The following is a 14,327-nucleotide window of genomic DNA, read 5'->3' as shown; positions in this document are numbered from 1 at the left end:
GTTAAACTGCTGAATTCCCCCACAGGGATTAGTAAAGATGCTTCTTATCTTATCTTAACTTCAGTGTGATTAAAAATGCATTCAAATTGTTCCTCAGTTGACTTGTGAACAGGATCAATATAAATGCATAAGAATGAGTCTGTCTTCTGTAAAGGAACTAAAGGCATTATGGGAAGATCTTTATCAGGTTTACTCTGGAAGCAGGGTCTATCGAACAAAGCTAATGTGAAACAGATAGAACAAATAAACAGATTCATAGAGAGCACACCGAAACAAACAATGTAATAAGAAAGTCTAGGAATGGAAACATATAAACAACAAAGTGCTGTAACAGAATAAAAGTGGAGGACTTGGGAGATGAGTTATGAGATCTGCCTTTCGAGAAATAATTCAATACGAAACAAGGCTGTCTTCTTGAAGAACAAATCCAAGAAGCATGTTCCTGTGTGTCCTGAGGGAGCCGTCCTTCATCCGTTTGAATATTGAATGTTAAGTCAAATGAAAAGTTGACACACATGTTTGTTTATCTCCTTTCTTGCACGAGCAACACATGTTGAAAAGGAGAGGAGAATTGTTTTTGGAGGAAATGTTCCAGTCGTGCTAATTACTCACAGAGACAGGAAGAATTTCAGGCATCGCCGCAATTCTCCATAAACCTTTTTCACGATGTAAATGTGTCTTGTTAACTACTGTCATATAAATATATTTATTGCATTGACTGTAAATAACAGTTACGCCAAACAGCTGTAAATATTGTGAGTTTGCCTTGATAAAAAATGGTTTATTATCCTCCTGACTTTGAACAAACTGTGATGATTAATGTTCGAATGTGAAGCCGGATAAAACGGACCAAGTGGAAACAAAGTGGAAACAAAGTGGAATATACTGCTTTGTTTTTCTGCCAAATGAAGGAATATAAACGCCACTAAAAATCAATGTCCCTCTAAAATGTCATCAGTTAATTGTTTTATTCTATTAGACATGTGAGTCGAATTATCATATTAAGGGAAATGTAATCTTGTCAAAAATGTGTTTTCTGATGTCAGAGTGACCTGGATTAACACATTCTAAATCCTTCATAAAGTAGACGTTTGACCCAAATCTTAAGAAATTCCCACAATTCATGTCCTGAGATTTTGCAGTTACACAATGTGACGGATGTTAGTTAATACGGAGTTTTATAATTGTATCCATTTGTGGGAAATTGTCCTGGTTAGCGAGTAAATTCCTGAGTTATGTTTTGTTTTGTAAGGACACTGTCCGCTCCAGCAGCGAGCCGCGCACCCAGACCCCACGCAGTGTTCTCATCTGTTGGTCATTACTGGTGTTATTTTTCTGGTTGCTAAGAAACGCCATTGTACCACAAATCACTGATGTTCCGCTGTAACGGTGGTGGACTCATCAGAACAGAGTGGGTGAGCTGACCAATCAGAGCACACACAGGAGCTCCAACAAGCCGTTTAGGACACGGAGTGAATACACATACTATACAGAGATGCTGTTTGAGAAACCAATGTGACTTTGGAACATTGAAAAATGTAAATCTATTAGACCTCAAAAATTGAATTATGTTCAGTAGAAATGGCGATGTCATGGGACCTTTAAAACATAAAATTGGAATCATTTTTATTTAAGTAGATAGGACATGTTTCCCAAATCTGAAGAAACTCCCACAATGTACAGTATTTCGTGAGATTTGGCAGTTCACATGAATGGGATGTGTTTAACCCCAAAAATGCTTGAGTCCACAGGACGTTTGTGTCAAATGTTAAAGAATTCATCTTAAGGCCCTCCTCAGATATTGCATTTTGCTTCCAAAAGGATAACATTAAAAACTTCAGCCAAGCTGCAGTTTAAGTTTCAGTGAGTTCTCGTATTAGGGCCAGAAAGCGTGTCTTATGAGGAAACAGAGACCGTGACTTTGATAGAGATGTTGTGTTCTCAAGGATGGGATGGATGTTAAGTTACGATTACTTTGACCCTTGAACCCCAGAATCTAATCACTTCATACTCGAGTCTACTCAACGTTTGTGGCGAATTTCAAGAAATTCCCTCGAGTGTTTACTATCTTATTTTTCTCCTTTTGTGTTTACACGAATGGGATGGAGGCCAAATCTAATCAGTTCATGCTCGAGTGCACTGGAAGATTGTGCCAATGCTTTAGGAGGAAAATAAGATATCCCAGTAACCACTCGAGGGAATTTCTGATATCCCAGTAACCGCTCGAGGTAACAGTTTTTTCCGAGAGACATTTGGGGTAAATTGTCCTAGTAAGCAAGTTAATTTGTGATTTATGGCCCAATAAGTGTTTTGTCAGGACAGAGGGACCTTTACCAAAGAATTCTAACAATTCTTCCAGTAGACGTTTGTGGCAGCGGGGTGTGGTTTGGGCGCTGGCTGCGGGAGTGAAGGGAGTGGCTCGGCCGGAGGCCAGACAGCTGATCGGAATCAGGTAATCAGTGCGGGAAGAAAAGCATATCGTAACCTGGTTCTGTTCTGTTATGCAGTAGGCGGGATCCTGGAAGGTCGCGAAAGGACCTGTGAAGTTTCCCACCCGGGCAACGTTTGAGACCCGCGCATATTATTGTTTGGAGATAATAAACGCCTGTGTTCCACCAACCTGCTCTTTCCGTCCCGATTTAAACCCTGTGTGAGCGGAGAGGCTCACAACGTTTTACCCAAATCTTAAGAATTCCCACAATGCATGTCCTGAGACTTTTGAGTTTACACGAATGGGATGGAGGCCAAATCTAATCAGTCCATGCTCGAGTGCACTGGAAGATTGTGCCAAATTATAAGAAATTCCCTTAGCGGGTTCCAGAAGTATTAGATAGAAAAGTTCATGCCTTAGCCAACAACTCGAGTTACAGTTTACCTTAAGCACAAAATGTCAGAGTTTTATCCTATAAGACCTTTCTGCATACCGTCGGAATGAACAGGCCAATTATTAGGTAATAGCCAAAGCCGTGTTTTCTGAGGACACATCTACCTTGACATTTGAACACAACATTGTTATCAGTTCATTCTTGAGTCCAATTGAGCGTTTGTGCCAAATTTGATAGAAATTCCCTCGAGGCATTCCTGAGATATCGCGTTCATGAGAACGGCACGGATGGATAATCATAAAAAAACAACTAACATGTTGTTTGTCATTATAATTCAACAGCATCCCATTTTGTCTTGACATATCAAAATATCGTTTACCTTTTCTTTGGCTCCGGCGAGCTGACTGAAACGTTCGGTTGCTTCTTCCCGGGCCAACTTCAACTCCTGCCTCAGTTCTTCATTTCTCCCCAACAGCTGCTGGATTTGGGACTCAGACTGCCCAATCATGTTGCTGCCATCTATATCCTGAGATATGAGGGGCGAGCACAGTCAAAACCAATCAGAGATGGCAAAAGTACACACATCCTTTACTCAAGTAGAAGTACAGATACTCGTGTTTAAAAACACTCTGGTGAAAGTAGAAGTACTGACTAAACTGAAGAGGCTTTGAAATGTACTTTAGTAAAAAGTACCCATAACTAGCAGCTGTTTTAAAGAGTACCTGACCTCCCTTTATATTAATAGAACAATAATGTCATTGTTAGTTAATGAATGTTTCCATGGTGACCAACGGCAACATGACAACGTTTTCATTGGTCCCTCTTCTTTAGAGAAGACCAGGAAATGATGGATACACGGATCGTGTTCAAATCAATAGGCACGCAATGACTCTAAATAATAATGACCACGCCACCAAACACACATTCAGACTAAAGGAACCAGCCTGTTTGGAAAATGTGAGAAGTAGAAAGTACAGGTATTTGGGTTCAACATGTAAGAAGTAGAAAGTACAGGTATTTGAGTTCAACATGTAAGAAGTAGAAAGTACAGGTATTTGTGTTCAACATGTAAGAAGTAAAAGTTAAAAGTCATCAGAAAAGTAAGTAGTGGAGTAAAGTACTGATACCAGAAACATGTACTTAAGTACAGTAACAAAGTATTTGTATTCCACTACTTCCTAACTCTGAAACAAACCCAAAAAAAAACTAAAAAACAACCTAATCTGTGAGATAGAAAAGATTATTTGAAATGTTGCCTATCTTTCAGTGGAACGGGTCAACCAATAATCTCTTTATTGAACGTTTGCCATCACTTAAACACGCAATTCCTTATTTTTCTAAATTGACATTGCTAGCATTAATGAAACTATTAACTCTACTGAATATTGTGTTTATTTTCATATGATCCTTGCTGCTGGTACTTCCTGTTTCTATCTCTTTGAGCTGCACAATTGTTGGAAAGGTTGGAAATAACAATATGGACAGGAGTGACGTTTAAAGTGCAATATGTGGTAAAAACCAAATTTGTCAATATCTAAATTGAGTTTTGTGGTTCTGCAGACAAATCCAGTCAAACAGTTTTTGACACACTAAATGAAAGATCTTTGTTTAGGATAGATTCTCCCAAAATCACAACAGGATCAATTTAATAAAATTCTCTAATATCTCAAGTCATTTCACAATTGCAGCTCTACTTCCTCTTCTGCTCATTAAGTCCGATGCTGAGCCCCGTAGTATAACAACAAGCCAAACAACAATTATCCTCCTCTCTCAAATTTGACTTATATAGTCTTGTATATGCCGGATGATTGCAGAGCTCAATCTCTGGAAAGTGGGACAACCCTCAACTTTTTTGTTGAGAGGGAACTCGAGAGGAGACTTGAGAGGAGACTTAAGAGGTGACTTGAGAGGTGACTCGAGAGGGAACTTGAGCGGGGACTCAAGGGGGAACTGAGAGGTGGTTTGAGAGGGAACTCGAGAGGAGACTCGAGAGGGGACTTGAGAGGGAACTTGAGAGGGAACTTGAGAGGTGACTTGAGAGGAGGCTTGAGAGGAGACTTTTGAGGTGACTTGAGAGGGGACTCGAGAGATGACTTGAAAGGGAAATGGAAATGGGACTGGAGAGGGAAGTTGCTATGTGACAAGCCATCTAAACAAAACTTTATTGACATTTATTTTCAGTAAGATTTTTGTTTATCAATTTCACACAGCTTGAAGGTAGGGTAGGTAAGAATGGAGAAACCAGCTCGAGTGCGCTAGAATTTGAAAGTATTCAGCCGAAAAAAATCTGCCCCTTCCTTCAGACTTCCTTACAGAGCCCCTCCTCCAACACACACGAACGCGCACATGACCAATGAGGGCACGAGATAAGTTTGTGGACAGATGGAAGGCTGACAGGCAGGTAGGCCATCCAGTTACTTTAGCCGGGCCGGCTCAGATGATTGGTCGTGCTTTTTAAAGCGCCACGGCTTCCACAGATGACATTTTTCTATGTATTTATTGTCAAAGCATTTAATATATTCATTGCTATCAGGATGTTAAGAGCATTTCATGGAATATAACAAAGTGTTTTTGAATTGAATTACCTACCCCACCTTTAAGTTTATATAGTATAATAATTCTCATGTTTCATTTCATTATTATTTTACACATTCGAAATAAATAAAAAATAAAATAATCCAATAGCTGGTAGACGCTCACCTTGGCTAACCTCTCCAGACGGGAGATGTCGATGGCAGCTTCAGATGGAGCCGTCTCTCGGTTATTCCTCATTGCTCTGAGGACGTCTCTCAGCGCAGCCTCCAGGTCTCCTTTCTCTTTTGACAGCTCATCCACTACGGGTTTAAACACTGCTGTGAGTTGTTATGCTCCCCACTAATGGAACAAACTTCCAGAAAACCTGAGGTCTTTACCAACGCTGAGTTTGAGGCTAAAAACACAACTTTTTTCAGCTGCTTACCCAGAAGCCTTTTTACTTGTTTTAGCACCGACTGTATTTGCAATGTTGTTTTTAAACTATCTCTTTTATGCATTGTTTTTATGAATCTGTTATTCCATTGTGTTTATGTATTGTGTTCCTTTCTGTTGTCTTCTTATTAAGTGTTAATGTTGATGTAAAAATTGAATTGTCTGAAAATGTGCTATAAATAAACGTACCTTCCCTTCCCTTACAGAACCATATCTGTGACACTGATGCATTTCATTACACTAAAAAGTATCGTGTTGTGAAAAACTGCTTAACTATCCCTGCAGGACATTAAGCTCTTCTACTAAGGGTTGTCAGACAACTTATAGAAGTGAACCGAATGGTTAATGTGTACTCACGCTTCATGTGGAACTGGGTCTTCTGGAGTTTGAGCTCTCTCTCCTTATTGCTCACTTCCTTTTGGAGGTACTCATTCTGCAAAGAAGATGTTATCAAAAGTTAACAAAGAAAACCTTAAAACTTTTATAGCTGCAGGTGCAACATGTATTGTGTCAAATGTATTGATGTTGAATCCTCAAATCACTTTAGACTGATAGAGAGGCGAAGTCCCGCCCATCTACTTCCGACCCATGGGACTTTATTTCGGAAAAATTATGCATTGAAGTCAATGGAGAGAGAAAGATGATCTCTCGATCACGTTTGAATTGTGCCACAAATTACACATATGATGTTTGTCAATTTAAAAATCATTTCCATGTCAAAAAAGTCACAGTTTGTCGTAAAACTGTTGAAATATAAGACTAAGAAAAATACGCAACTAGAAAGACTACAAATCCCAGAATCCCGGTCCCGCATGCTGGCTCTTAGGAACCGACTAACTCCCCTTGTGTGTGTGTACAGCTCTCAACATGCCCAGACTTGGAGTGACTTTCACCTCTTCTAATACTTTCCGCCTCATTCTGAAAGAAAGAAGTGAAATGTGCCAACGTGACGGCGGTCTTGGTGAGGGACTTCGCCTTTCTATGCTCTTTATATTCAAATGTTTGATATGTATAGTTCAAATTTGGGGCGTCTCAATACATCGGTATGGATGAAAATGGTAATATAAAAAAATGAATTACTGATATTATGTTAAAAATACTACTATGATAATATTGTGTTGGCCTTGTCGATGTATCGATTTCTTGTTTTCTATATATATTGCGGTGGTGCAATCTTTTTATTAATTATTACGGATACAATAATGGTGAATCTGATATTGTACACATTCTTCCAAACTTGTCTTTTCCATTCTGCTTGATTTCATTTGTCTTTACCCAAACATTACTCAACACAATATGCTTTCTTTCTGATTGAAAGTAAGATGTGTAAATAACCATGTAATCATTTCATTTCATGGCATCCTTCTGACATCCTGGACATAGAGCAGAACTCCCTGGATGACAAACGATTGTTCTGTGGAAAGCCATTCGCTCGTCACAATGAATTAACCCCTAATGTGGAAAGTGCTTCTCTTTAAAGCACATGGGCCTTGATTGAAGACATGCGAGAAATGGCGTGATTAGTTCCAGGCTTACTTTGCGTCTGATCTCTTCATCTGTGTAAGTGCTGCTGTGTTTAAGAGGCAGCTGTTCACTTCTGCTGGACCGAGGGTCCTCCTCCTGCCAAAGGCTGGACTGACGGATGCCTGTAGACAGAAAGTATGGTTACTAACACTTTAGAAACGGTGCAATGTGCATATAGACTCATTTGCTATGTGTTTATCATTTATAAGAAGGGAAAAAGTAGATAATGCTTTATTTTATTGTACTATATTTGGTCTTATTTATTTGTATGTTCTTAAAATAGTTCTCTATCTGTGTTATTTCATCTTTGTTTTACTTTTATGTATGCACCACGAAACCAAGTCAAATTCCTCATACGTGTCGACCTACCTGGTGATAAACCTGATTCTGATTGTTTTGCACATCGTTCTGCTTTTATTTGCCCACATGTTAAGATATGTGGCTCTCTCTACCTCTTTCTAAGTATCCATCCTAGGGCTGAACGATATATTGTGTCATGGCGATAACCGCGATATGCGCGATATTAACATCGCAGGGACGTGCGATTTAAAAAAAAAAAAAATTTAAATTAATTTTTTTAAGGACGTGCAATATTAAGTAGGTACATTAACTCAAACACGTCATGTTACAATTATTTTGCTGCTTGCTACAAAAGGAAAACTTGCTCAGCTCTCATGTCAGGGGTACTTGAGTGAGTAACATGCAGGCTAGGCTCTGCATGCACAGCAAACTACCAATCACAATCATTCTTGATCAGATCACAGCAGGCCCCGCCCTTCTAGTTTGCAGACCATCAAAACACCGGTAAAAAATGAGCGAGGCACAGGAGGTCAATACCGGCGAGAATGAAGATTTACTTCCAAAAAGAAAAGCGACATCTGCCATCTGGAACTATTTTGGATACAAAAAGGTTCTTCTCTTCTTCATTCACAGATGAACCCCCTTATTTGAGGGGAAGCAACATGCACTCATCTTGACTTAAGGTATGATGAGTCAACCAGTTAAGATCCAGACGTCCGTGACTAAAATCCTTCATCCGGTTAAATATAGTTAAACAAAACGCAATATATATCGCAATGTCAGCTTTTTTCAATATCGTGCAGCCCTAATCCATCCTGTTCAAAATATTCAATAATGTAATATTTTAATGCGCCACTCATACAATTATAGGTTGATAACTCAAACCATGTGCAAATAAAGCCATATCATGATGAGAAACGTTCAAATAAGTTCAAAGAGAATACTTTTCTTTACATTTTGTAAAGAAATGTTTCTGCCGGAGAGAGGAAAGTCTGAAGCTTGCTGCTGCTGTGTTTAAACCCTACACCTTAAAGGAGGAGCCTCATTCAGATGTGAGTGTAACTACATCTAGAGATCACTCCATCACCGAGTGGGGGGTAAGGGTTGCAACTTCATAATGAATTCCATCCTTCATTTTCTGACCACATGACTGCGGTCGTGATAACAGAAAACATGCTTTAGTTAATTCTGGGTACCCCCTTGAATACTGAAGGATTTCTCCCTGATCCCCATTATACTGGAACTGTACCTTCAGGGTATACGCAGGAATCCTGAAGTCAAATTTAATTCCTTTCAAGACCTTTTTTAAGACCCTTTCCATACATTTTAAGACCTCATCGCCACTTGGAGTTCTAACCCGTTACCTTGGCGACACACTTTACCTCACATTGACTATATACAGTATTGATTGTCCTTCCTCCTTATCTTCCAACCATTTGGACGCAGACTTGCATTTCCCCATAACGATGTTGCTTAGCAACCAGCGTAAACGGACCTTCGTGCTATCAAGCAGTGAGCGTGCGATGTCCTGTTCAGATGACGTCAAATCCAACGGGATGCCATAAATAAACTACACAGAATCACACTACACACCTACGCAATGATTACATTCAGGCAGACTGTAGAATACAACCTCTTTGGACAATTTATATACTTATTGAAAACAAGCTACAAAATGTAATACCTTGGAAAATGCCCTTTAATACTTTTTAATAGCCTTCATTTTGATTGATCAACTTTTAATACTTTTTAAGACCCCGCGGACACGCTGACCTTGTTTGAATAAATGTGACGGATACATTAATTGATGGATAATGATGTTGATGCATAAATTGGCTTTTAAAAAATTCCACGATTTCTGCATCACCTCTTTCCTTCACAATGCGCCGTATTTCTTTCTTCAGCTCAAGTCTTTCTTCTTCCAGCCGTTCGATCTAGAATGAAATGAATGAATGAGCTGAACGGAGAACATTGTGTTAAGAAAGCAGTCATTGTAACATTTGTAATCCTCTCTGTACCTCTTTGGTGAGGACTTGATTTTCTGCTTTGTACTGTCGCTGCCTTAGATCTTTGGCTCGCCTGAACACAGTCAGATCTACTTCCTGTTTTGGCTCCAGACCTTGGGAGTTAAGAAAAAACAAGAAAGAAACAAATGATCCATGTTGGTCCGTTTCTTAGTAGACGAAGAGATGGGACAAGATAGTTTTTTTTGAAGGACTGACCCAGTTTTTCTCGGAAATCCTCGTTTTCGTCCATGAGGTCATTGATTCTCATCTCAAGCTGGTTGATCTCTTTGGTCATGGCCTCTGCCTCAAGATCTCTCACTCTAATTTGATTTTTGCACTCTTTGATCTCTACAATGGCTGCTTCCAGTCCGTAAACACCCTGTAAGACAAAAACAGAGCTGTGATGAATACTCTTCCATCACAAAGCGTGTCGCGGACGTTTTCTTTCCTGTCCGCTTTATTTGTGGCAATTATGACGTGATTAGACGCGGTGGGAAACAAACACTTAGCTTGTAGACCCAGAAAGCATGTTGATCACACCATAGTCACAAAGTCATTTTAATGTCCAAATAAAGAACCTTCACTTCTCGGAATTTGAGTTTTGATTAATTTGATTTGGTTTTTAAAAAGGTTAAGTGAAAAAAAAAGAACAGGAAAGATTGTTTCCTTTTGAAGACTTACAGACTCGTACTGCCTCAATCGGTTTGAGGCCTCAATGAGTGCTTTGTCCTTTTCCCCAGCGTGACCTTCTGCAAGCGTTACAGCCCGCTCTGCTTCCGCTGCTCTGGTGTCTGCAGCCTCCAGCTTGGACTTCAGCTCCTCCATCTTTCTCTGCGTGATGGCCGATGGCAGGCCTTAAAAAAAAAAAAAAACGACGGCGACTTTATTCGAGTACAGACAAAAGTGACACTGATAATAAGCAGGGTATGATAATTGAATAGCCAGTTCCCCTTATAACAAGCACATTCATTTAAATACTCAAGTTCACCTGTGTTTATCATCCATTTCACATGTTTAAAAGACAGCAGCAATGACTCATAAACATGGATACTTAATTTAGCAAAAGGCAAACAATGAACAGACAAATGAGAAGAGTGATGACTAGATTGGCTGCACTGACTCCTGAGGGAAATGGCTTGGCTAAGAGGCTGCGTGGAGGTCAGAGCCATTATTCACAGGGGGCTTGTACCCTATCATTTTTACATCATGATCAATGGTATAACCAACAGGGCCCCCTGAAGACCACCTCACACAAAAAGACTGTAACATCTGTGATGTGAAATAACACTGTCTGTAAATGATGAGGGGCCGTACAGGCCATCATTCATATTGGTCCTCATGCACGCACGCTTTAAATAGTCCCTTGAGGAAGCAGGGACCACAAGAAGTCCATAGTAACATCACGTTGTAACACTCGTGCTACTATTGGCTAACGCTCCAAGACAATCAGAGCAGACTGGGCTCTGGTTTCAGACAGAGGGTGAAAAAACAGGCAGTATGAGAAAAATAAAGAGCTTCTTGAACATTAAAGCAAGGAGTCATGTCACAGTAGAGACACTACATACTGATATACACCTGAACATCAGCAGGAGAGGACTCTTTAAAGTAGAGACAATACATACTGATATACACCTGAACATCAGCAGGAGAGGACTCTTTAAAGTAGAGACACTACATACTGATATACACCTGAACATCAGCAGGAGAGGACTCTTTAAAGTAGAGACAATACATACTGATATACACCTGAACATCAGCAGGAGAGGACTCTTTAAAGTAGAGACACTACATACTGATATACACCTGAACATCAGCATGAGAGGACTCTTTAAAGTAGAGACACTACATACTGATATACACCTGAACATCAGCAGGAGAGGACTCTTTAAAGTAGAGACACTACATACTGATATACACCTGAAAATCAGCAGGAGAGGACTCTTTAAAGTAGACACACTACATGCTGATATACACCTGAACATCAGCAGGAGAGGACTCTTTAAAGTAGAGACACTACATACTGATATACACCTGAACATCAGCATGAGAGGACTCTTTAAAGTAGAGACACTACATACTGATATACACCTGGACATCAGCAGGAGAGGACTCTTTAAAGTAGAGACACTACATACTGATATACACCTGAAAATCAGCAGGAGAGGACTCTTTAAAGTAGACACACTACATGCTGATATACACCTGAACATCAGCAGGAGAGGACTCTTTAAAGTAGAGACACTACATACTGATATACACCTGAACATCAGCAGGAGAGGACTCTTTAAAGTAGACACACTACATGCTGATATACACCTGAACATCAGCAGGAGAGGACTCTTTAAAGTAGAGACACTACATACTGATATACACCTGAACATCAGCAGGAGAGGACTCTTTAAAGTAGAGACACTACATACTGATATACACCTGAACATCAGCAGGAGAGGACTCTTTAAAGTAGAGACACTACATACTGATATGAACCTGAAATGAGAGTAAAAGGGCCCCTTTAAGTTGGGAAGTGCTTTGTTAGGAGTCTTAAGCAGGGACCCACCCACCTCTGTCTTTCTTTGTGGACGTCTTTAGCTCCTCGATGAGCAGGGTGTGCTTCTCCATCTCTCCTGTGTACTGCTCCACCTGCTCGCCCAGTATCTTGATTTGATTATCCCTCTCTTGGACGGCCTTTAAGAAATTCCCGAAGAATTTAAATTGATGAGAATGTACAGTATGTGCAAGACAGACTGTCGCAGCTGCACAATTATCTGCACTTTGACCTTTGAAGGAACAGTTATGAAATGAAAGAAGGAGGGAGGGAGGCTGAGGTTAAGAGGCTCATGACAGAGGAAACTTACAGTGCAGAGCTCATATATGACCTGGCCCACAGCCCAGAGACACGGAGGGAGGGCAGGTTGATAAAGCATGCCAAGGCGAAGAGAGAAAGCACGGAATAGCAAAAAATGACAAATAGAAGGAAGAACATGAAATGACAGTCCACTCAGGCTTGCCCTGCTTCTAAGGACACAGATTAAGGAATGCAATGACTTTCCACCCTGTAATAAGGTTTTAAAAGCAGGGTCTGGAAAAACGGAGAAACCTAATTTCAAAGCTACTTAGACATACTTGCTAAGACATACTATTTGAAACTGCTTTACTGGGAAGAAAATACATTGTTATGCATTAGGGTGCTATAACTTTGATATATTAATAAAACAATTACTGTGTGATGTTTTAAAACTGTTAGTGAACTAGTCAACTGTACGTTTAAGTGAGTAAAAATGCATGGTTTGCAGATAATCCTATCTTCCCCATCAATAACACATGTTTCCATGGTGCTAAAAATCAGACTACATAAATGATGATGACCCCCCTGTTTTGGGACAGACCTGCTGCAAGGCGATGATGTTGCTTTTGTCCAAGTCCATCTGGGCGGAGCGCAGCTTTTCCCTCAGATCGCGGATCATCTGCTGGTAAACTAGAACTTCATCGTCCTTCCCAGAAAGCACTCTCTGTGTGAGAGAAACATATCAAGTTAGGCTAATAGAAGGCCCATAATGACCCTGAGGAAGAATACAATATGTGATATACACTTTATTTAGTTTGATTTAATTCACTACTTTTATATGTTTAGGTACTTTGTTTTTGAAAGGGTGCAGATTGTTGCTATGGATTTATACTTATGTTATTAGATTGTATTAACATGTGCTTGCCTCTTTATTTAAAGGTGGGGTAGGTCATTCACTTCAGAAAGACTTTTTGTTATATTCCATGGAATGTTCTTAACGTCCCGATAGCAATGAATATATTAAATGCTTTGACAATAAATATATAAAAAAATCAGTCATCTGTGGAAGCCGTGGCGCTGTGAAAAGCACGACCAATCATCTGAGCCGGCCCGGCTAAAATAACTGGATGGCCTACCTGCCTGTCAGCCTTCCATCTGTGCACAAACTTATCTCGTGCCCTCATTGGTCATGTGCGCGTACGTGTGTGTTGGAGGAGGGGCTCTGTGGGGAAGTCTGAAGGAAGGGGCAGATTTTTTTCGGCTGTGTATTTTCAAATTCTAGCGCACTCAAGCTGGTTTCTCCGTTCGTACCTACCCTGCAAGTCTACTCTATTTTTACTTTTCTGCACTGTCCCTTCTGCTGTAACACTGTTGATTATCCCCACTGTGGGACATAAGGATTTTCTGATTCTAACTCAATAATGTCAGTAAAGAAGCAAAATAATGTGCATATTTACAAGATTTTGAGTTGCAGGGACTAACTAGTGACCATCTTGTGATGGGATAACATGACATGTTACTTGTTAGACGCTTTTATCCAAAGCCACTTCCATACTCAATACTGTGGGAAATCCCCACAGGAGCAATTTGGGGTGAAGTGTTTCAGGGACACAACGACATGCTGACTGCAGTGGGGTTTGAACCTTTTTTGAACCCCCTGATCCCAACACCAACGCACAACCCACTGCGCCACACACCTCCCTGCCCCACACCTGGGATCACACCAGTTGGGTGCTAAGTGGGGGATCAACAGTAAGAAACCATTGACACAGATGAATCATTCAAGATATGATGTTATGTGTGTTCTTTACTTTCCACCATATCATAAATTGAGGAGCCGTTCCCAGAGGATCACATTATCCAGGAACTTGCTAGAAGAATTCCAAATATCTAAAGGCAGACGCATTTAAACTGTTTCAT

The 14,327-nt window shown here is 40.2% G+C and overlaps 1 protein-coding gene across 1 annotated transcript in view; it reads right to left on the bottom strand.

Annotated features, from left to right (window-relative positions):
* cep290 (centrosomal protein 290) overlaps positions 1 to 14,327 on the bottom strand; it is an 84,660-nt gene that overhangs the window by 59,583 nt on the left and 10,750 nt on the right. Inside the window, 11 exon segments of the mRNA XM_079684574.1 lie at positions 3,205 to 3,351; positions 5,526 to 5,659; positions 6,150 to 6,225; positions 7,329 to 7,438; positions 9,484 to 9,550; positions 9,635 to 9,735; positions 9,839 to 10,001; positions 10,304 to 10,476; positions 12,184 to 12,307; positions 12,478 to 12,498; positions 13,009 to 13,131. Of these exon segments, the coding sequence (XP_079540700.1) occupies positions 3,205 to 3,351; positions 5,526 to 5,659; positions 6,150 to 6,225; positions 7,329 to 7,438; positions 9,484 to 9,550; positions 9,635 to 9,735; positions 9,839 to 10,001; positions 10,304 to 10,476; positions 12,184 to 12,307; positions 12,478 to 12,498; positions 13,009 to 13,131 (1,239 nt within the window).

Source organism: Notothenia rossii, assembly GCF_949606895.1.
Source record: "Notothenia rossii genome assembly, chromosome: 5".
Classification (NCBI taxonomy): domain Eukaryota; kingdom Metazoa; phylum Chordata; class Actinopteri; order Perciformes; family Nototheniidae; genus Notothenia; species Notothenia rossii.
Note: the sequence above shows the minus strand (reverse complement) of the source record. Positions and strands in the feature narration are given on the sequence as shown.